Source organism: Canis lupus, chromosome 6, assembly GCF_048164855.1.
Source record: "Canis lupus baileyi chromosome 6, mCanLup2.hap1, whole genome shotgun sequence".
NCBI lineage: Eukaryota > Metazoa > Chordata > Mammalia > Carnivora > Canidae > Canis > Canis lupus.
In genome coordinates, this window is record NC_132843.1 from 67,557,623 (window position 1) to 67,581,004 (window position 23,382).

The following is a 23,382-nucleotide window of genomic DNA, read 5'->3' on the forward strand; positions in this document are numbered from 1 at the left end:
TTGCTTCCATAACTCTATAAATACAATTTTTCAATTAACCTAACTTTTAAAAAATTGTTGCATTAGGAAAATGACTTTATTATATCTCCTTACATTTTAATTGGAACCAAAAAACATCCATATATGTGGTATCTATACTTCTTTTTCAGTTAATATTATATAATGGACATTTTTCCATATCATTCAGTTGTCTTAAAGTTTTTTTATCATTTTTAAAAATAGCTTATCAAACTGAGGGTATGCATGGTATATGCAAGAATATATGAGAAACCAGGGCACTGGATAGTTCAGTTGATTAAGCATCCATCTCCAGCTCATGTTATGATCTCAGGGTCCTGGGATCGAGCCCCGAGTCAGGCTCCCTGCTCACCAGGGGGTCTGCTTTTCCCTCTGCCCATCTCCCCGCTTGTCCTTTCTCTATTGAATAAATAAATCTTTAAATAAGTAAAAAAATTTTAAATTTAATTTAAAAAAATGTACGAGAAACCATAAGATGAATATGGTCCATCTTTCCAGAGTATCCATTTTCCTTGAAGATTTGGGGAGTACAAATGATTTAACTCATAAGTAGCTCTAAAAATAGGTAAACAAACAGATATATAATTGTGGACTAGGATATAAAATGTACACACATTACTTAGATAAAGCAAGATTACCAGGAAATTCTTGTTTTCATTAAGGTTGTTTGGTCATGATATTCTTTCAGTTTTTCAATAATTTTTCTCCCTAGAGGAAGGAGTTAATAGTTTAGATTTATCTTACCTCCCTTTCTTTTAGTATTCAAATATATAAATATCCCATGTATCTCATTTTCTAATAGAAGACATGTGTTAATCTTTTCTTTTCTTGTCTGCCTTTAAAAAGTCCTCCTTAGGTAATAGAAAAGGCTCATCTGCTCCCTTTTACTACCTTTATTTTATATGTAAACACTATTCCTGGACATTCAGTATTAAATATTTAAATTAGACTGAAAAGTTGTGATATTTAAACAAAAAGAGTATACTAGTGAAAGACATGTGTTTATTTTTTTAAATATACCAAAAATATTTATTTTTCAAATTTTAAAATTTTTCTATATATTTGTAAACCCATTTACAAATATATATATATATATATATATATATACACTAACATATATATACATATATATATGACATGCATCTAGAGGATATAAATCATCAGATCTAAAATTTGACTCTCAGAATTTATAGTGACTAAGTACCTTAAAGCCATGGCATTCTTGTTAGAATAACATTAAACTAGTTACATCACATTAAATCAATTCTAAATTGATATTTAAAAAGTTTTAATATCTTGAAATTGAGATATGTCTCAAAAATCACTGTTAATCCTTAAATAATTTAGTTGTCATTACCTGTGTTTGAATTAAGTTAGGCTTTAGCTGTTCATATTGTCTCTTCAGTTGAGTTACATTCATTTTATGATAAGAATATGTTGCAGATTTTCCCCCAGGGTCTCAGTTTTCTTTTAACTTTGTTTATGGTATCTTTTGCCATATAAAATTTTTAAATAGTCAAATTTATCAGTCTTTTTATTGCCTCTGGATTTTTAGTCATGGTAAGCTTTTTCTTACATGAAGGTTAAAGAGGAATTCATGTATGTTATCTCTTGGTACATGTATGGTTTCATGTTTTACATTCAGATCCCTAAATGTATGGTGTTAGATATGGGCCCAATTTTGTCTTTTCCCAAATGGCTTCCCAGTTGTGTTAGCATCATTTATTTACAAGTCCATCCCTCAGTGATCCAAGGTGCCACCTTTGTCCTGTGGTACATTTCCATCTGTGTTTGGGTCTGACCTTAGAGTTTTTAGTTATTCATCTGTTCTCTTTGTTCACATACCAGTACTACATGATTTGATAAAGGAGTTTCAGTAAGTATTGATGTCTGGAATGGCTATTCCTCTCTCATAGTTTTTCTCTTTTAAATGTTTTCCTGGCTAGTCTATATATTTATATGTTTGTTTTATATGGACTTTTTTTTAAAGATTTTATTTATTTATTTACAAGAGTTACAGAGAGAGAGGCAAAGACATAGGCAGAGTGAGAAACAGGTTCCCTCTGGGGAGCCCAGTGCGGAACTCGATCCCAGGACTGGGATCATGACCTGAGCCAAAGACAGATGCTCAACCACTGAGCCACCCAAGTGCCCCTTTAATACCAGTTTGGATAACTTCATAAAATAATTTGTTGGTGTTTTTAATGAGATTGTATTGAATTTATAAATTAGGGAGAACTGATATAATCTTGAGTCATCCTGTTCAGATATAGGAAATGTCTTTCTATTTGACAGTCTACTTTTGCATCTTTCAGGAGTATTTGTAATTTTTCCTCACATAGGTTTTGCACAAGTCTTGTTAAATTTATTCTTAAATAATTAATCTTTTTGCTGCTATAAACTAATATTTATGTTTTTCAAATAATGTTTGTGAGATTTTTAGATTTCTGATTACTTTAGAATCAGAATTACTTTAGAAATGTAGTTCCTATACCCTTTTTATAGTGTGAAGTCATTGTCTACATTTCAAATATTTCAATTGTAAGGGAAGGTGTAAATATGTTAAATATTCCTGTTTTCCCTCACATATTGTCCCTGTGACCCTAATTAAGGGTCATTTGAAAAGTCTGGGCTAATGTGTTAACTCACCTGTATGATTTGCTAGAGAATTGCTCTAATCCCACTTAAGAATATGCAACTTAATGAAAGTCAGGTGTGAAAACAGACGCTTTTTGCCAAAGCACAATACATTTTGTCATTTGATCTTTTCCTGCTGAGTGGCTCATTATGAAAATAGCCTTAGCTCTCAAATTATTTCTTTAATCCTTGATTCTCTCACATATTGTAAAGAGTCCAGACCTCATACCGGTTTTGTTTTCTTACTAGATTACTGATATGTTTTGGGTGCTGCAGAAGAAATGTTTACTAGTGCTTGAGCTTAGAACCTTTCCATGGGAAAATAGAAAACTCTTCTCTAAAATGAATGAAGTTTTACATAAGGTGAATGAAGTTTTACATAATCTACAGAGCCCAAATGAGTGTGTATGTGGTAGTGAGAAGAGAGGGAATAGAGATTAAATCCAATAGCTGTACTTTTAAAAAATATAATTGTTTTATTTTTTATTGTGGCAGTCACCTTCATGTGTGCCTATTTTTTTCCTATAAGATTATTTGATAAGAACAATCCCATTACCTGAGAAGTCACTGATTTGTAATGTTATATATGGTATATCCTTTTGTACTCAAAATGTACCTTCCAAATATACATGGAATTCTCAGCATTTTCAGGGCAAGATTCGTGCTTTAACTTTGTTTTGCTTTTAATATTGAAATTACTATTAGACTTAGACATTCTAATTAATCTTTCTTTTATGTTCCCTTGAGCAAATCAAAACTCAAAATTTCAGTAATCAAAGAACTAATAGGGTTTTTGCTATGTCAAAAACATCAATTGAAAGTGTATGAAGTTTTTAGGATTCCCTTTATATGTTCTAAAAATCTTACAATTTCAGTATCAAATACCAAATATCCCAGAATGTGAACATTTGTATATATTTTTCACATTTTAAAATGTTTTATGTTTAGGTGGTAAATCATCAAGTTAGAACAGTATAGTTAGCAATTGTGATCCTGCTGATTGTTGTTATCACCATGATTTAATGTTTTCATTGGCCAATATGCGATCTGTCCCAGTGGATTATGGATTAAAAACAAATGTAATTTATATATTCTTATTCTTTGCAACTTTGGATGTTGCCTTCTTGGTGACATTCTGATTTGTATGCTTTTAATGCATTAACCAATAGGAAAAGTGCATTTGGCTAAAGACTAGTACTTTTCTTAGATGATGGAATGTTTTTTCTTGATCCTCTGAGATTATTAAATGTTTTTAAGTTACATTCTTGCAAATGATTGCTTTGATGATTTATACTCTAAAGAAACCCTAAAATAGCACCAAAGTGCTAAAGTACTTTGATTTTTAAATGTAAAGAACATGTTTAGAAAGCTGAAATAAAAGGGAAAACTGATAAATGAAAAGAAATAAAAAGTAAATGAGGTAATCAAAGTCAGAGAAATTGATATTGGCAGGTTCTGAATGATGTTCCTAGATGAGCAATCTTTCAAAATACTTCTTGTACATTGCTGCTATTCTTTTATTTATTATTAAAATAACATGATCCATGAGGAGCTTGGGGTGACTCTCGGCCTAGCTAATTCTAATTAATCCAGTCGGGGAGAGCAGTAGGGTAAGTGGAGCAGTCTATCGGATTGAAATTCATAACTTAATTGAGGTCAAAGTCCCGGTCTGGGAGAACAAAAGTCTTTTGCTGGGACCAGGCAGATCAATAGCAATAAATATCTGGCTTGGATACAAGTAGCTTATAGTGACAGATTATCTGACAGTGGCCAGAGGTCTTGGTTCTGTTAAGGGCAAAGTCTTGAGCATGCCATGGTTCTTGCTGATGTTCAATCCATACCCATGACTCTTGAAGAGAAGTGATACTCTCGAGAACTCTTGAAAGTCTTCTGGAATCACTATGTGTGAAACCTCAAGCGACTTCTCTTTGTTATTATCAAATGAACATTCCTTAATGATACTTTTTTTTTTTTAAACAAGAGTTCCTACCTATCACACTGCCAGTTAAAATCCAGAGGATTTGCAAAGTTAATTTATCTAACTTTTCCATCAGTAATTCAAAAAGAGTATATAGATTGCTTTGGGGAAGGAATGTAATACAAACTCATGTTATGTTGATTTGTATATAACTGTAAAAGTTCAGAGGACCATGTTACATTAACATTAAGGAGTTAGTATTAACCATTTTAAATGTGATTATTGTATTTTGGTTGTGTAGGCATTTTCCTTGTTTTTAGGTGCAGACTGATATATTTAGGGACAAGATGTCATGTCACCTGTAATTTCTTTAGCCTACTTCAACAAAAAAGAAAAAATGGCAAAATGTTAACAGTTGTTAAATATGAATAATAGGTCTCTGCTTTTCTCTCTTTATAAGTTATTTTCATAGTAAAAAGTAACCACCAAAAAGAACCATAGTAATAAAAACATTAGGCTAGTGTGTTACTAGAAAAGGCTTCTCTCTGTCCCATTCTGCTTATACTTTTAATTTCTACTTAGCCTTCAAAAGCTTACTTCTTTTATGCATTGTGTTATTGTTTAACCATAATAGTAATAATTAATTAGTATAAGCCTTTGGCCTTCCACTCATTGTTTGTTTGTTTGTTTGTTTATTTATTTATTTTTTAATGACCGCTCATTGTTTAATAAGGTTATTTCCACACAGGCTCAACTACCATCTGACTGTGGGTAAGTGAACTCTTGAGATCTATAATTGTTGGCATTATAAAGTATAGAGAGCTACATAGTATAAATTTCATTCCCATTGGCAATCAGTTAGTCCAAATTATCATTCCTTCATGAGTATATTATTGTGGTAACTTATTAAAGTGACTTGATTCTGCATAATATTGATACATTAGTCTTCCTTCAACATCATTTATCCAAATGCTACTGCAGTATCTAAATGATTCTATGATCAAGAACCTCTGGTGATTTCTTATCTGTGAATCAGTTCTCAGCTTTTATGATTGACTTTCAAAGCCCCACATCTGTGACCATACTGTTTTATCCAGTGTTCCTTATTTTATGAAGTTGCTGAGCTCACTTTGTATATCCCAGAAGTTCTCAAACCTAGATCTTCAGAATCAACTATAGATCTTTTTAAACATAAACCTTCACTCCAGAAATTATGACTTAGTAAGTGAGTTAGGGATGGCAAGTATTGGGAAGATGAGAATCTCAAATTTATAAACTGCATGTAATTCTGTAGTGCCCTGTTTGTAATTCTAAACCCTATATTCACCTGTCAGTTCTGTGGTGAGATTTAGATTTTCATTTTTTATTTATTCATGAGAGACAGAGAGAGAGAGAGAGAGAGAGGCAGAGGCAGGTAGACGAGGAAGCAGGCTCAATGCAGGACTCAATCCCAGGACCCCCACATCATGACCTGAGCTAGAGGCAGAGGCTCAACCACTGAGCCACCCAGGCACCCCATGGTGCCATCTATTTTAAGTAGGAATTAGGACAAAATCATCAGATTAAACTAATTCATTGCTGTGATAGATCACTAGCAAGTATTTAGAATTCCTAGATAATGGTGCATTTTTAAAGGATGGATGCAAATTTAGGTGTAATCCTATGGGCTGAGCACTTGTGAATTTTTTTAGATAATTGTGTAAGCTATGTCTACATATTTGGTCTTTTTTTTCTTATAATAATCCTGAAAAGGAATTTTTTCCACATAATCCAAAGTCAGGCAGCTGCAACATCAAGAGTCAAATCCAAGTTTTCTACTAAAAAATGAATCTTGATTGGTAAATTTTCAGTTAGTTTATCAAAACAAAGTGAAAACACCAAAGCTTTTTAGAAAATATATTTTTTCTAAGTTATTTTATTTATTTATTTATTTATTTATTTATTTATTTATTTATTTATTTATTTATTTATTTATGAGAGCGAGCAGAGGGGAAGGGAGATAGAGGGGGGACAGAGAGGGAAAGAATCTTCACCAGACTCCGTGCTGAGTGCAGAGTCCAATGTGGGCTCAGTCTCACAACCCTGAGATCATGACCTGATTTGAAACGAAGAGTTGGATGCTGAACCGACTGAGCCACCCAGGGGTGCCCCTAGAGAATAAACAAGGCTGTCCATGAGGTCATTTTTCAGCGTGTTTCTACGGTTTCTGCCCTTTATTCATTTTGGAACTCACCTATTTTCTATAAGTTCATGTACATACCAGAATAATAAAGCAACAACAATTCCCTTCTGATTGCAAATTTGGGGAACAAAGTTGTAGTTTTTTAATGGGTCATTTGGAAGGCAAATGTAGTCAGAGACTATCTATCCTAAGTTCAAGACAGCGTGGCAGAAACATTCCTTAACCAAGGAAGATAAAATTAAGGAAAACAACTATATATATATATATAGGATATTCTCCAGTTATTTTATTTAATTGCTGTTACTGCCCTAATTGTATTTACTATTCACCTTTGTTGTCTCTCCAGTGGATTTTAAATTCTTTGAATGCAAGGATCATGTTTTCTGTTTCTCTAATATTTCTAGTGATCCCTTGCATAATGTTCAACATACAGCACACATGCAGTAAATATTATAAAATTATTAAAACATTAGAGTTCATTTGTAGAGAAATACCACCGCAGCTGGAACACATACACATGAAGATATACGTGCACATGATATCCTTTTGCCTGTACTTTCTTCATTTATATACCACTTCTTTTCCTCCAACCATAACATCCTTTTAGACCCCCTCTTTTGAACTCCTATAATATTCGTTATCTATGTGTGATAGAATTTTTCATTCTCTGTTGTAATTATCTCCATTCTTAAGACTCTAGGTTTCTTTAGAACTTTGATATTTTTGTACTCTGAACTCCTAACACATTACTTGACATATCACTTAATATGTGTTTGAAATAAACAATGAGTAAAAATTTAGAATAGAAATAATAATGTCTCAAGGAAACAATATCTTTTAGAAACTTACAGAAAGAAAAAAATTAGAATAGGAAAACTTGATCTTAACAAAGTGAATGCTTCAGGACTCATTTAATGACACATTTGGTCAATATGTGTATTCTGTGTAGAGTATTGTCTGAGTATGGCAGGCCTTAAAAAGGATGCTGTAACACATGTATCAGGGACATTCTTGAGCTGTAGATGCTAAAGACTGTTCTAAAGACAAATTAGATGTATTCTTAAATGAAGGTTATACATTATGAGACTACAGTACCCATGTTGAAGTGACTTAATGCTCTTGACAGATATCTTGGCAGTGGACTGGTTTTGTTTCATGTTGCTTTTACTTATCTTCTTCAAACAGTTCTTTATTTTTTAGAATTACAGTGTTTATTTTAACATACTTTTTAAAACATGGATGGATTGAAAGATATGTAGAGAATCTCTTAACACTGTGCCGGAATGTATTGGTTTATGACTAGAGCAGAAAGAAGAAACAGCTGAGATGTAGGATAATCATGTCTCTTATTTATCCCTTCCCAACATGTAAAATTTACATTTACTTTGTACTTTTAAACATCATCTACCAGAAATGCAATTGGCCTTTAGAGACACCGGTTGAAATAGCCCAGTTCAAAAAAGAAAAGAAAAGAAAAGAAAAGAAAAGAAAAGAAAAGAAAAGGGAAGGGAAGGGAAGGGAAGGGAAGGGAAGGGAAGGGAAGGGAAGGGAAGGAAGGGAAGGAAGGGAAGGAAGGGAAGGAAGGGAAGGAAGGGAAGGAAGGGAAGGAAGGAAGGAAGGAAGGAAGGAAGGAAGGAAGGAAGAAAAGAAAAGAAAAGAAAAGAAAAGAAAAGAAAAGAAAAGAAAAGAAAAGAAAAGAAAAGAAAAGAAAAGAAAAGAAAAGAAAAGAAAAGAAAAGAAAAGAAAAGAAAAGAAAAGAAAAGAAAAGAAAAGAAAAGAAAAGAAAAGAAATAGCCCAGTACACTCCCAGGACCCAACTCAGGGTCCTGTCCCAGGACAGGGCAGGTCTTGCTGCTAGTATGCGCCCCTAGGCTGGAAGGATGGGCAAGGGATAAGTGAATGGAGATGGAGGAATGGACTGAGCTTGGACATGGTTGCTGAGGTGTCTCTACTCATGTATGTGAAGCCCTTTGTGATGTAGGATGGAGCCAGGAGTTGGAAAACAAAGGGTCCTAGAGATCTCCATTTGTACTCTTGCCCTGGGCACACACAAATGTTGGAGGAGGCCTACCTACCAGCTTGGTGGTTTTCACAGTATTCTGTAAATACCCACAGAGATACCTAAAAGTTACCGCCTATACCTCAATTTTTACCTGTTTTAAGATTATGCTGCTTAATATGATTTTGTTTTAAAAAAGAAGTCCCCTATAATGGATTATGAAGGTAAAGATCAAGTCTAGTCCTCACTGTATACCAAGCCTTTACTAATATTTAAGTCCTGGGAGCTTTGAAGGTTTTTTCCTACATATCTGTTGACTAATAAAACAAATGTATTCATCCTCTTGTGCAAAAAACCTCTCCATCTCCAAAAAAATGAAGGCAGAATTTTCTGGGTCAAAAGAGATAGACATGTCACTGCAAGAGAAGCTGAAAATTATGAACAAAGACAATGGAACCAATATTGAAAAATCAAATATTTTTATGATTTTTTCCATTCTACAAAATCTATTTGTATATGTTAGCTTGTTTTTTCCTTACAAGAGTCCTGTGTGGCATTGTTCTCATTTCACAGTTGAGAAAACTAAAGCTCAAAGACATTATGTGAATTGCTTGAGGACACAAAGCTAGTAAGTATAATAACCAGAGTTCACACTTCAGTATTTTAACTGCAGATTCCATGCTGTTTTCCTGCATTGTGTTGTCATCATTCTCTATCACAGACTCAGTACTTTTAGAATTCACAGCCATCTGATGCATTTTGTGAAGATTATAGTAATAAGTTCTTCGTGTCCTTAATATTTCCCTATTTATAATGAAATTCTTATATGTAAACATCATTTAGTTCACTGGGTGTTCCCCTTCAGTGTGACTTTTAATCCATGTTCCTATTTTCACAGCTCACAATTTTCCTTAATAAGTTTTTTTCTGTCGTTTTCATACTGAATAATCACTTATTTTGCTAAGTTTGTACCTGAGAATGAACAACTGGTTCACAATACAGTGTGAATCAAGTTCAAATTACTTTGAGTTCAGAGAACACCCAGTGTCATCTTATTTTTACATCTAACTGAATTATAGGACACTGTCAAAGTGTTATGACCTGGCATAGTAAGTAAATTGCTCCTTCTTAATGGTTCCCTAGCTACATTCTCTCTTGCTATTGCTATAAACCAGAAATTGTTGACATCTTCCACTATCGTAAGCTGGAAGACAGAAGAACTGCTTAGGCAATCCACCTTCTTCACCATAAAGATTTCTGAACATCTTAGCTACCTACAGTTGAATCACAACATTTTGTACACTTTAAAGTTGATTGTGCCCTCAGAGTGAGCTAAATTTGTAATTCTGTAACTTTTTAAAAAGCCAAGCAGGGCAGCCCGGTGGCTTAGCAGTTTAGCACCACCTTCAGCCCAGGGCATGATCCTGGAGACCCGGAATCGAGTCCCATGTCGGGCTCCCTGCATGGAGTCTGCTTGTCACTCTGCCTCTCTCTCTCTCTCTCTCTCATAAATAAAATCTTAAAAAAATAAAAATAAAAAGCCGAGCAGTTCTTCCTCATTGAACTCAAGAAAAGGATGAGTCAGTCATCTGCCTTAAAAGAACTAACTTGTTTGAATGTTGAATGGTGGCTCATTGATAATTTCTGAGATTTATTACATAGATGTATGCGTGTTATAAAATTTATTTGGCTATGCATGGTGTTGCTGAGTCTGAAATATTCTTCTAAATGTCACGTTAAGAGACCAAATTAAAGATGAAGGAATTACACAAAGTAACAAAATGCCCCCAGATGAAGCAACAGAATAAGGTCTAGAAATTGTCAAGATTGCTTTTTTAATGATCAAACTGATATACTCAGAGTAGTTAATAATGCTCAAAATGGGGCAGCCCCGGTGGTGCAGCGGTTTGGTGCCGCCTGCAGCCCAGGGCGTGATCCTGGAGACCCGGAATAGAGTCCCACGTTGGGCTCCCTGCATGGAGCCTGCTTCTCTCTCTGCCTGTCTCTCTCTCTCTGAATGAATAAATAAATAAATCTTTAAAAAAATGCTCAAAATGATTTGTCTATAAATGTTTTTAGAATATTTATGGACACATATCCATATACACATGTAGAGAGATTGATTATGCCCAAATATCATCTGTATAAAATTTGATGATTATCATGGACCATAGGTGAATATTGAGATTGCATTGTAGTGTTGATCTTGCAAAAGCCAATTTAATGCTGACACTTATAGTAACAAGAATATAGTCTAAAAGCCAGAGCATATATATTCATAGCAAATTCTAATCAATATAAGGCTCAAATTTTAGATTTTTGTATTTCAAAAAGATTGATAAATTTGAAAAAGTCTAGAGAGAGATTTTTAAAAATCAGTAATTTGAATATGGAGTTTTTGAGAAAAGACTCTTGGTCACAAACTGTTATGGGTCACACACAGCTCAAAGATCAGTTTTTGTTTAGCACTAATAGTGTATCCATGGTTTATTTATAATTAGCTGCCAATAACTGCCAGTTAATTTCACATAAAAGTACAGAGTTTAGGATTCTCTTGAAAAATTTAAGAATATGGTAGTCACGGGCACATTCCCATATAGCAGCGATCAGCTAGAGTTGAGTAGCTACTGCCCTCTGTTGATAGGCCTTGAGCTCTCCAGTCCTCATCACCCCACTGTTGCTTCCCTAACCCAATTAACCTCACTCTTGTATTTACTGCCTGAAGACTTTTGATGGGCTTAAAGAAGCTTGTGTTTAGAAATACCATAAGTTTGGAGTCAGGTTACCTGTATTCTAGTTTCTATTCCGCCACTGGCTGTATATGACCCTGAATAAAGCCTAATTGTGAAATCTTAAAGGTAGAAAGGAATTTAAAAATCATCTGGTTCAATTTCCCACCTAATGCGAGAATTCTCTCTGCTAAATTTCCAAAAGGTTAAGCCAGGTAGCCTCTGTTAGAACATTTCTATTTACTTTATATAGGCTATTCCAATTTCAAAAGCCCTAATTAGAAATTTCTCCTTCATGTTGAATCTTAAGTCTGCCTATGTGTAATATTAAAACTCTATATTATATAAGGTATCTTCCCATTAGTACAGAATGGAATGGAACTGTAATCACAATAAGTATGACATGAAAGACAAGATAGTAAGTAGATAGACACCTTCCTACTTTCTTTTATTTAAAAATGTAGTTTGTGGTAAAATATGCTAGGCCATCAAATGACTGAATGATTTTATAGCAAAGCAGTATACAGACATAAATATTATTAAAAGATTAGTCAGATTTTAGCCAGATCAGTTATAGAGTTTAATTGTAGACTTAGTAGCCAGTCTTTATTATATCATGCTGTAAGTATTTGCCATCTCTTTAAAAAAAAAGAAGAAGAAGAAGAGGAGGAGGAAGGAAAGGAGAGGAGATTTAAAGGTACCTTGTATTCTTGTTGGTATAATGGCATTTATCAGTGTGTTCATACTTTTTAATTTTCCAGGACTTGTAGACTTAATCCCATGAGCTCACTTCTAATATCAGTAAAGGGTATGAGCTGCCTATGTGGTTCAGGCTGCCACTGAGGGCTTCTCCTTCCTGTGGAGCTTTCTAATGGAATTCAAGGTTTTCTCTAAGGGTAAGCATTATGAAGCCTTCCCAGGCTGCTTGAGAGGAGGAAGTGCACCAGAGGTTCAAGGACACACGCAAAGTTTAATGTGCACAAACATGCTCCTGCTCTTGCTTCCTCTGATTGGCAAGGTTAACTCTGAGAGCCGCAGCTTTTTACAGTGATTTGATTAGACCCACCACTTTATTCCTTTCACTTTCCCCCCTCCCCTTCAAGCACCAAGCCACCACCTTCTTTGTCTTTGTGGTCTTTGCTTTGCCAGTTACCTTTTCTCTCTTCTCTTTTCCTGATCTTGTGTCAAATTTTGGCATATTTGAGAAAGAGAATAAGGGGTTTGTAAAAGTAAGGTAACTTGCATCATTGAAAGTTTTGGTGTGAAAGATTTCCATACTTACGTTTTCTACACATACAGTTTTCTAAAATTCCAAATCCCTTACCTTCACTTTGACTTATTTGATGACGTAAGGAAAGAACTATCATTTATATTATCAATTCACTTAAATTGATCAAATTCCACAGTCCTCTCTCAAGCATTAGTTTGTATATAATGAATTCCTTTCACAGCAGTTAAAAAAAAAAACAACTTTAAATTATAAAAACTTCAACCACATGCAAAGTTAAAGGGACTAATTAACATACTTCCATGTACTCATTAGTGGGTTTCAGCAGTTACCAGTTCATGGCCAGTCTTGTTTAATCTGTACTGCTACCCCACAGCAGTGCTCTTTAACCTTTTTAGGAAGAATACTAAGAAAGCTGTGACCACCAGAGAGAGAGGACATGCATGTAGAATTTTTGCAAACAATTTTAATAAGTTCATATGCTTGTTAAAGCCCTTTCATAGATAGGTTCATATCCTATGAACCTGAGAATCCAGAATAAGAATTCCTGCATTCCAACAAAGAGAACACTAAGTTTTCTCAACATTTCCATTCACCTGAATGTCAAGTTTGGGGATTAGCGTAGGTTCTCCTATGAAAACAGTTGTAAAGTTAAGCCAATAGTAGGGTCTTTTGATGATCAAAAATTCATTATAGACTCTGAATATATTCCCTTACTCCCATGATCAGCTTCCTTTCTCTTGGGTTGCTTATTAGTTTGTCTTTTTATAATCGGTAATTCTTTTATCAATGTTGACAGATTTGGAAGACATTCAACGACTCAACTTTCAAGGCCTGACAATTTAGAATTTCATCTAAAGCTTCGAGTCATTATTGCTAATAGCTAAAAAAGGAATACTACCTTTGTCTACATGTAAAGAATAGAGTGACTAACACCAAAACACATTAACTTGTTCAGAACTTAAGTAAGAAAGCTGGAGTTCCCATAAAAGAAGATACTAACTTTTAAATACTAAGTTTAATTAATAATTAAGGCAGATTAATTGAAAGTAGGAATGGCTGATTGTACATGACACAAATATAATCTTTCTTTTTCTCAGCCTGCTTCACGTTCTTCTTTTGTCATCTAGCACTTCACTAAGCCTCTCTCTGGAACTGCTGTGGTCACAGGGTGGACTCAAAACACCAGCAGTTAAAGTGGCATTAGCAGCCTGCATGGCTTTCTTACTGAACAGTCCCATTGTTGAACCCCACATCCTCTGGCCCTGATGTGACCTAAAAGTATATTTTAGAAGTAGAGAATAAAAAGAGGAATAGTTGACATAATTTAATTATTAGTCATTACATTTCGAAGTACTAGGTGTTTTGTCTTTAACATAGTTTCTTACCCTCTCTCTCCTCTCCATCTTTTGCTGTGGGGAGCTAGGGAATAGAATAAGGCATTCTGTTTAAGCATTTTGTATGGTTACAAATATTTATTAATCTGATAATTCAGGAAGGGAACCACACTCATTTATAGGTAGTCTTTTTTTTTTTTTTTAAGTCCTCTCTTCTGGTATTCCCTCTGTAACATTTTGTTTTGTGCTTATAAGTACTTTTAATATTTTATTAAAGAGGGAAAAAATCAACCAGAAAACCCCTCATAATATTTACTGGTTAGATCTATTTAAAAAATACACCAAAATATATGATCATAGAAGCTAAATATAGACCACTTTATTATTATGTTTCTAGAGAAATATGCAATCCATATAACATATATATCAACTTTTTTTATTAGTTGGTTTATAGTATTTTGAAAGTTATAAAAAGGTGAGGTTTTACCCCATTACAGATTGGGAATACACAGTGTCACTCTGCTATATAGTCCCTCTTTCTATTGGAAGACTGTTGAAGGCCTAATTTCTGTGCTGTCCTTTGGGGTTGACTTTGTTCAAGGCCAGATTCTTTAACAAATTTTTCAAGAAGCTCAACACAAAAATATTACTTATAAAAGGATTTACCATCATTTTCAGTACATTTTAAAATATATTCTTTTTTAAAAATGTTCTTGCAATTTGTTTCAAATATTTTACAGATTCCATTATGATTCATTTGTTTGCTATCTGGATGAAAGTTGAGTTCTCTGTTCTGTTCTATGAAGTGGTGCCCCGACCTCTCTCTATAGAGAGGCCTAAGCATGTCTAAGCACTTGTTTAAAAAAAAAAAGTTGCCTGTAACAAAAACTATCCCCACCTACAATTTATTAAACCTTGACATACTGCATTACTTAAGAGTTCTCAGAGAAAATTAAAACCCTTTTGACTGGGTTTTGCAATGCAGGGAAATTTTTAGTGACATTTAAAAGGCTTCTCTTGTGTTCCTCTAATGGGATAAATAAAAAAGGCTTGTTTTAGCCCAGCAAATGGGGGGACAATCCAATTTCCTTGATTCCATCAAGACACTCTTAAAGCATTAGCCTGTACCGTAAAAAAAATTCAACTGACCCCCTTTGCCTGATGGCTTTGAAAAGTGTCCTGATGTGTAGGTATTTGCCCACCACAGCATACTTGGTTATTGCTCTTCCAACACATCCGTTGATGGAAAAATCTTATGTGAAGCTCCAATAAATGTCAGTTTATGTTATAGAACTATAAAAACAGTGCACCAGACTATAATGGTATCTCTGATGGACAGCCTTTCACTGGAAGATGGAAAGAAATCCTGTCAAGTATGTTTAAATTTTAAAAATTCGGGAGAAGATAGATCATTTAAAATAATACTTTAATAAACTTTTAATGGCATTTAATTATTTCACTATGGTTGATAGTTACTTCTATTTGTCCAAAAGATGGTGCTCATTTACAGAGAATATATGTACTAGTATAGAACAATGTTTTAATGTTGGCTAACATTAAAATCACCTGGGGCTTGTTTAAACAAATTGTTAGGTCAGGCCCCCAAATTTTGGGTTTAGTAGGTTTGGGGTAGGAGCCTAATAATTTGCATTTTTAGTGAGTTTTCTGATGAAAGTGATACCACTGACCTGGAACCCACACTTGGAGAACCACTGGCCTAGGGGATAAGTGAAAAGAGATGCTCACCTCTGGATCACTGATTCAAAATTTGAATCAAATCATTTAGTCTAAAAGTTATTATCATTTGAGAGCATTCTTAAGTGTGAAAAATGGATATCAATATAGTCTTAACTAGACAAGGTACTAACTTGTCTAGTTAATATCAATATAGTGGATATCAATATAGTCTTAACTAGACAAGCATGTATTTGACATTTAGCCTCCTCCTTGGCACTCTTTAAAACCCATTCTTGGGCAGCCCCGGTAGCCCAGCGGTTTAGCACCTGCCTTTGGCCCAGGGCGTGATCCTGGAGACCCGGGATTGAGTCCCACGTCGGGCTTCCTGCATGGAGCCTGCTTCTCCCTCTACCTGTGTCTCTGCCTCTCTCTCTCTCTCCCCCCCCTCCCCGTGCCTCTCATGAATAAATAAATAAAATCTTAAAAAAAAATAAAAATGATTCTTGTTAAAAAATAAATAAATAAATAAAATAAAACCCATTCTTAAAGAGGGAAAGACATAAAGACAGAGCTTTCATTTTAGAGACACACAGAAGAAAAAGTGTGGGTGCCTGTGTTAGTTAAAAGAATAGATGGGATCCCTGGGTGGCGCAGCGGTTTGGCGCCTGCCTTTGGCCCGGGGCGCGATCCTGGAGACCCGGGATCGAATCCCACATCGGGCTCCCGGTGCATGGAGCCTGCTTCTCCCTCTGCCTGTGTCTCTGCCTCTGTCTCTCTCTCTCTCTCTCTCTCTCTGTGACTATCATAAATAAATTTAAAAAAAATTAAAAAGAATAGAAACTGAACATAAGTTTTTTTATAACCCGTTGCATAATAATAGAGAGGCTGTCTTTTATTGTGTCTTGATATTCAAAAATTTCTTTTTACCAAGAACTCTGCCTTTAAAAAAAATTTTTTTTTAAAGATTTTATTTATTTATTCATGAGAGATGCAGAAGGGGAGGAGAAGCAGTTTCCATGCAGGGAGCCCGATGCGGGACTCAATCCTGGGCCTGCAGGATCACGCCCTGGGCTAGAGGCAAGTGCTCAACCCTGAGCCATACAGGTGTCCCAGAACTCTGCCTTTTAACTATGTAAACAAAACAGAAAACAAATGCACCTGTGAGGTAAATAGGATGCAACAAAAAGAAAAAATCACCTTTTTGACAAAAAACTATAGCAGAGATTAGTTGGTATCCAAAAATCAGAGAAGCAAAATCAGAATAAAAGAGGCTTAGAGACATCGGATAGAAGGTGATCCAGCACCCAGTCTCATTTTATCCTGGTGGAAGAATAGATCTAATAATAAGTACATGTGTATCTGTTCTTAAAATGTCTGAACACTTGTAGTAATTCATAATGTTCCTATGTTTCACAATTCCGTTTTCTTCTATCAGTCCAAGTAAATTCCATCCAAAATGCTTTTCATAAAATATTACATAGTATTTGCATAACACCTTATATTTTTAAAAGGACTTCTACATACATTGATTTCATGTCATCTTCAAAGCTATTGTTTGTCTGGCTTTTAATGGTTTCCTTTTTAAGTCTTGGAAATACCATGTAATAGAGATACAGAGGGGGGGCCCCCAAGATCTGTCTGACCAAAAGAATACTCTTTATTATAAATATTCTTGTTTTATTCATTGGCACTGTCACCCTTTAAAAATATTTTTTGTATTTGTGGCTAGCTTTGAAACAAATGTTAGTGTTTTGAAAGAGTTATCAGTTGCTTTGTGCTTCCTTTGGGAGTCAGGGTACTACTATCTGCATTACTTAAAACTCAGTTTGAAAATAATTAAAGGTGACTTTGAAATTGCCACGGGTTAAATGAATGGAATCAGGTAATCAGCACTTCTCCAGAGCCCTCTTGCATTTCCCTAGAGCCCTACATTTTTTGATTCCCTTCCAGCACCAACTTTCTTATTTTTGTTTGTTTTTTGCCCCCAGCTAGAGATAGGAAATCAAGCCAAACAGTAGTGCCCCACATTGTACCAGGTACTCTTCTGCTAACCTTTCCTGGTGGTGCAGTGAGTACTGAAAATGGAGTCCAGAGAAGTCTGCATGGAGGAGGTCAGTGCAGAAGTGGTAGCAGTTAATCTCTGCTGCTCTGATATCCGACAGCTGGTCCCACATGGGCCTGCTGCCAGCAGTGTCTTTACAGGCTTTGTGGCTGAGATTATTTAAAGGAGATTAATCTCTCTAAACCCCTTATATTTTAATTATTTCTGTATGTATTTATAAGACCCGCAGTCTGCTTGTTTCAGGGCACAACTGTCCAAGCCCTTGTCTTTAACCTGGTTTCCACAGTCAGACAAGTATGCCTCTGTTACCACAAAGGGTACACCATTGATTTGATTTTCCTTGTTATTAAAATTAAGGGTTGTTTGGGTTTTGTTTTTGTTTTTTGTTGTTTTTTAGTTGGTTTTTGGCTTCTACTTGATACTAACAGTACTGTTTTTTGAAAGGAGAACTGAAAATATGGCTTATTTTTAGAATATCTGCTAAAATGCTATTGTGTATTACATGATAGGAATCGGAAGTTGTAGACATGTAAAAAATGAAAACCTCTGGATAATACTAAAAACAGTAGGCTTTTCAGGATATTATTTTTTAAAGATGGGTTAGTAGATGTGCCTACCATGGTTTCCAGTATTGTCAGCTAACTTTATACTTGACCAGGGCACCTAGAACAAACACTTATCCCTCCCCAGTTTATGTTATTGAGGGCTATAAAAATTTCCTCTGAACTTAAGAACTCACACAGTATGAAGGAACAAAAATGACAAGAGTTTATGAGCTATTATTCTCCATGGCATTAAGCATCATGTCTCCAGCCACCATGGAAGTGCTCCTAATTGTTTAACATCCGGGGAAGCAGTTCTGCTTCCTCATGCACTCTATTGCTCCTTCTTCCAGATAACTGGGGAAAGAAATTTTTTGGAGGTTGTCCTCTTGGGTGTCTTCCAGCTTCTAGGGAACCTCTAATAGGACCTGTCTTGATTCAAAATGTGTTCATATTTGTTCCTTCTAAATGTTTGTTTCAGGTTTATTTTAGTACAAAGTTATTTTTAGCTACTGAGACTGTCCTTTCTCCTCTTTGTTGGGTTTCTTCGTGCTTAACTGAATGAACATTAACAATATATTTGGAGATGGGAGAGGGATCTTGGTTGGCCAAAATATTAGGAGCTAATGTTTTATTATTCAGATTCAGTGATAACTGTTACTTGTAGTCTAAAAGTGAGAATTAGACATTGAAATTCGAAAACTTGCCATTTCTCTACTTATTCCATTTGTATATAGGACATAAGGTTAAGTCTTAATTTTGTTGTTTGACCTACTATATTTCTTTTGACAAGTTATTTAACCTTGCTGAACTTTAATTCCCTTATTTATAAAATGGAGCTACTAATGCCTATCCTACTTACTTCAGGATGTTACTCTCATATAAGTTGGTCTATGTGGAAGTGTTCTATAAAATAATATGCAACTGTAAATTTCTGTTTCCTTGAAAAAAAAGCATTTATAAATTAGGAAAGATCTGTGGGAGGCTAGGTAGTATAAAGATCTTTTACACTATCACATTTTGTGAATATTTTTTATTGGTGTTAGTTGAGCTTTTTTCCTGTCTCCTTATAAAAAATATATTCTCTTCCCTGTACTTTTTACTTTTCAAAAATATTCTTTAACTCTTTAACCTAATGGCTATTATGGAAGCATGTATTACCATAAAGAATTAGATTATAACCTAATGTAATATTATAATACTAATAATATAAATGATAATCATTATATAATATATTCTCATATTTGCACTGATTTAAATTTCCTACATATACAATGTTAATTTTTAAAATCATGACAGTATTCCAAATTCTGTTCAGAATTAGGGAAATCCTTAGTTAGAAATTCTTATCTGACTTGAAGATAATTAGAATATGCTTCAAAGTTTTAAATAAAAGAATAAGGACAGTGTTGCAAAAGAGACAGGAGACCAGATAAATTATTAGGAAGGCTCTTGTGGGAATTAGTAGATTAGGAGGTTAGAACCTGGATAGGATCCATTACTGTAGAAAAAGAAAAAATCAGAGATATAGTGCAAAGGAGAATTCAATCAACCTCACTTGATGAAAGACAATATGAGAGATAAAGAAAAAAGATAGAAGTTGAATATGACTCCAAAGCCATGAGCAAAAAAGATTCCTCTTTTGACATGGCTAATTTTAGGTGGCTATCATGAAATCCTTGAAAAAAAAAAGTCCTAGAGAAAAAGAAGAGCCAATAGAGGACATTTGTACACATAGAGATGTTTTCCCAAAAGAATAATAACAGATTCTAAGAGATGGCTGAATCTTAATCTTAACACCTCCGAATACTGAAAAACCTCTATTTAAACACGAAGACATACAAAGAAACCCATAAAATGTAAAACGCCAGCAGTATTTAAGAGCATAAGTTTTGGAACAAGAGACTTAATTTAAGTTCTGGCTTTCCCGCCAACAAATCATGTGACCTCATAGAGACACTTAACCTAACCAAGCTTCAGTTTCTTCATTTGTGAAATGAGATAATTTATTTTTTTCTTTTTTTTTCTTTTTTTTTCTTTTTGAAATGAGATAATTTAATACGTACTTCATAAGGTTGCTGGGTGGATTAAATAAGAGAAAACATGTAAATTGCTTAGTACAGTAAACAGATTAGCCACTACCATCATTGTTTTTATTCTCAGCTGACTGTTATGCAGTTCTAATAGGTGACTTGAATGAAGACTTTGATTCTTATTCTTAATAAACTTGTATCAGAAATAAGACCTTTTTTATTTGATTCTTTGTTGTACAGTCATACACAAAAATTATTAAATTACAGTAGGGTTGGGAGGTAGAGGTTGAGTAGGAGAATAAACTAAAGGTAACATTTGAGAACTCTATTCCCCTTAATGCAATCATTTATTCCCCTTAATAAAATCAGTCACTTATTCCAGAAAAATAGTTCAAAATAGTTTTATCTTTGAATGTATGGATTTTTACTTTTCCTCCGCTATGCTATGTCCTATTTTATGAAGTCCCCCAAAAAAGCAGTTTATTTATTATTTCTTTAGGAAACCCAAGAAAGAATTTAGGCAGCAGTACTAATATGGGCAGTGAAACTGAAGGAAAAACCTTTCCATGTTTTTAAACATTTTCTAAAACTACCCTAAAAGAGGTTGAAAGTATGTGGGTGATGATAAACCACCATTTGATGATGATCATAGGCAAATAGTTCTGAAGAAATTATAGTACTAAAAATTGAGATTGTAGCTTCAAGGCCAATAGAGGGTTAAATCTCTGAGCTGTAGAAGCAGATTGTGTTTTCCTTTTGTGATCTGGGCTGACAAGACATCAGTATTCTATTCATCTGTTGGGAATTAGGCTGTTAATCCAATCAATGACTCTTGAGTGAGCTGTGGCCTACCTCCCCCACTGGGGAACAATCGGATCAAACTGCAGATTGTTTAAGAGCACAGTGCTGTCCTCATGTCAGGTGGAATTCTCAAATGTTCCCTGGTGAATTGGGGATAGGGAAAGCTGTCTTGGCCCATTTATCCTGCTCCTTAAATAACCAGGTATCTGCCTCATCCATAGGAAAGCATTTGGCAATAGTGACAACAGGAATGCAATAGAAATCCATTAACTTTAACTCACAAAAGTGTGGGTGAAAGGAAGGAATGTCTTCAAACACCCCACAAAACAACTTATATAAAAGTTTTTTTCACTTTATTCATATTTTTTGCTACTCCTTAAACCCTAAATCATTTTTTCTGCTGGGCCTTTTTTTTTTTTTTTTTCGGTTGTTTTGTGTACTGAATTTTGTTAACCTCCATGAGCTCTTTCTCTGTATTTACCCTGCCCTGCCTATATTTTTATAAGTCAGCAAGGTACAGATAAATTTTAATATAGATTATGGGAACACTAATTAAATAAAATTCTAATTTTAAAATATCTGTCTCTGAGGAATGCTAATTAAATAAAATTTTAATTTTAAAATATCTAAGTCTGAGCATACATAATTTTGACATCTTTTGCAGCGTAGCAAAATTTGATTTCTAATTACTGATTTAATAGTCCATTAAGAACATTTGGAAATTATTATTGAACTGATTAGATAGATGTTCTGAGTTGCAGTTATCTTCTATGAAATGGTGTCCCAAATTTTTCCATTCAAACAGCAAGGTGACTGAGCTATCATAAAGCAGATATCCAAAATGGCAAAAAGAGAGTCTCAAAGAAGGTACTTTGGAGAGTAAGTACTATCCAATCTCAATGCAAACTTTAAAGAATAATTTAAATTTTATTGTTTTTAAAAATTTTATTTTTTCCTATCTATATTACATAAGAGTGTTCCCCCCCCAGATTCCTCAATCTGCTAAATTTACCCATCCATTCTATGAACGTTTAGTGTGTGTCTTTTATATGCCCAGGCTTCTCCTAAGCATTAGAATTAGCACAGTGAACAAGACAAGGTCCGCACTCTTTGGGAACATAAATTATAGTGAGGGAAACATACCAAAACAAACAGGTAAAACAGTATTAGGCAAGTGCTAAGAGATAAACCAGATTGGTGACTTTGAACAAAGTAGTCAAGTAGTTCTTTACTTGAGGAGATTGTAGTTAAACTGAGACATCTGGAGAGAAGTGGCTGTAAGTCATGCCCCAAATCCCTGGAGCAGGAATGAACTTTACCAAGAACAGACCACTTATATGTACACTGTTCTTCAGGTCAGTGAGTTTCAGGCCTGGCAAAGCATCTGAAGTTCCTTAGGAACTTTCCTTAGGAATTTTATTTCCTTAGGAGAAATAAAGATATCTGGGGATCCCTGGGTGGCTCAGCGGTTTGGCGCCTGCCTTCCCAGATCCTGGAGTTCCGGGATCAAGTCCCGGGATCAAGTATCACATCAGGCTTCCTGCATGGAGCCTGCTTCTCCTTTTTCTGTGTCTCTGCCTCTCTCTCTCTCTCTCTCTCTCTCTCTCTCGCTGTCTCTCATGAATAAATAAAATCTTAAAAAAAAAAAAAAGGAAATAAAGATAGCTGAGCCTACACACACACACACACGCACACGCACACACTGCTGAGTCAGCAGGGCCAAGGGGGATGGAACCTGTGTATATAGTACCGTGATAGTATTGAAAACCTACCTCTAGCAGGTGTAGGTAGTTTCTTCCCTTGAACACATGACTTATTTACCTATTTTCATCTATGCCTTTGCTCATGTTTTCATACCTGTAGTGTCTACCCTTACCCTGTCATATATGCATCCACTCCCATCCTCTCAAATACCATCTGCTTGCTCCTCAAGACCCCTTTTTCAGTAGGAAGTACAGAGTAGTACTAATAAAGTGTTTTTACCAAAATATGCTTAACCCCAATCTAATAAAAACCTAATTAAAAATATATGTGATAATGACATGATTGACATCAAAAGAAAGGAAATTGGCAAATCTAAACTGTGGGACATTCTACTGAACAACTAACCCTGTTACAAGTCAGTGGCACTTAGATGAAGTCAGCTCTAGGTAGAAAATATTTAAGAGATCTAACAATCAGATGTAGCATGGAGCCTTGTTTGGATCCTAATACAAATC

The 23,382-nt window shown here is 34.7% G+C and overlaps 1 protein-coding gene across 13 annotated transcripts in view; it reads left to right on the forward strand.

Moving 5' to 3' along the window:
• The window catches only part of ACBD6 (acyl-CoA binding domain containing 6), a 207,796-nt gene that overhangs the window by 133,855 nt on the left and 50,559 nt on the right, over positions 1-23,382 (forward strand). For 4 of the 13 annotated variants that reach the window (XR_012033142.1, XM_072831025.1, XM_072831027.1 and 1 more), the window contains exon 7: positions 5,307-5,344. The exons of 5 other annotated variants lie outside the window; for them this stretch is intronic. Coding sequence is in view for 6 of the 8 variants with exons in the window: in XM_072831025.1 (XP_072687126.1) it covers positions 5,307-5,344 (38 nt within the window). In the remaining 2 variants the exon portion in view is untranslated. The remainder of the gene's footprint in view (positions 1-5,306; positions 5,345-23,382) is intronic. 4 more of the 13 variants (XR_012033143.1, XM_072831026.1, XM_072831028.1 and 1 more) reach the window with 1 other exon arrangement.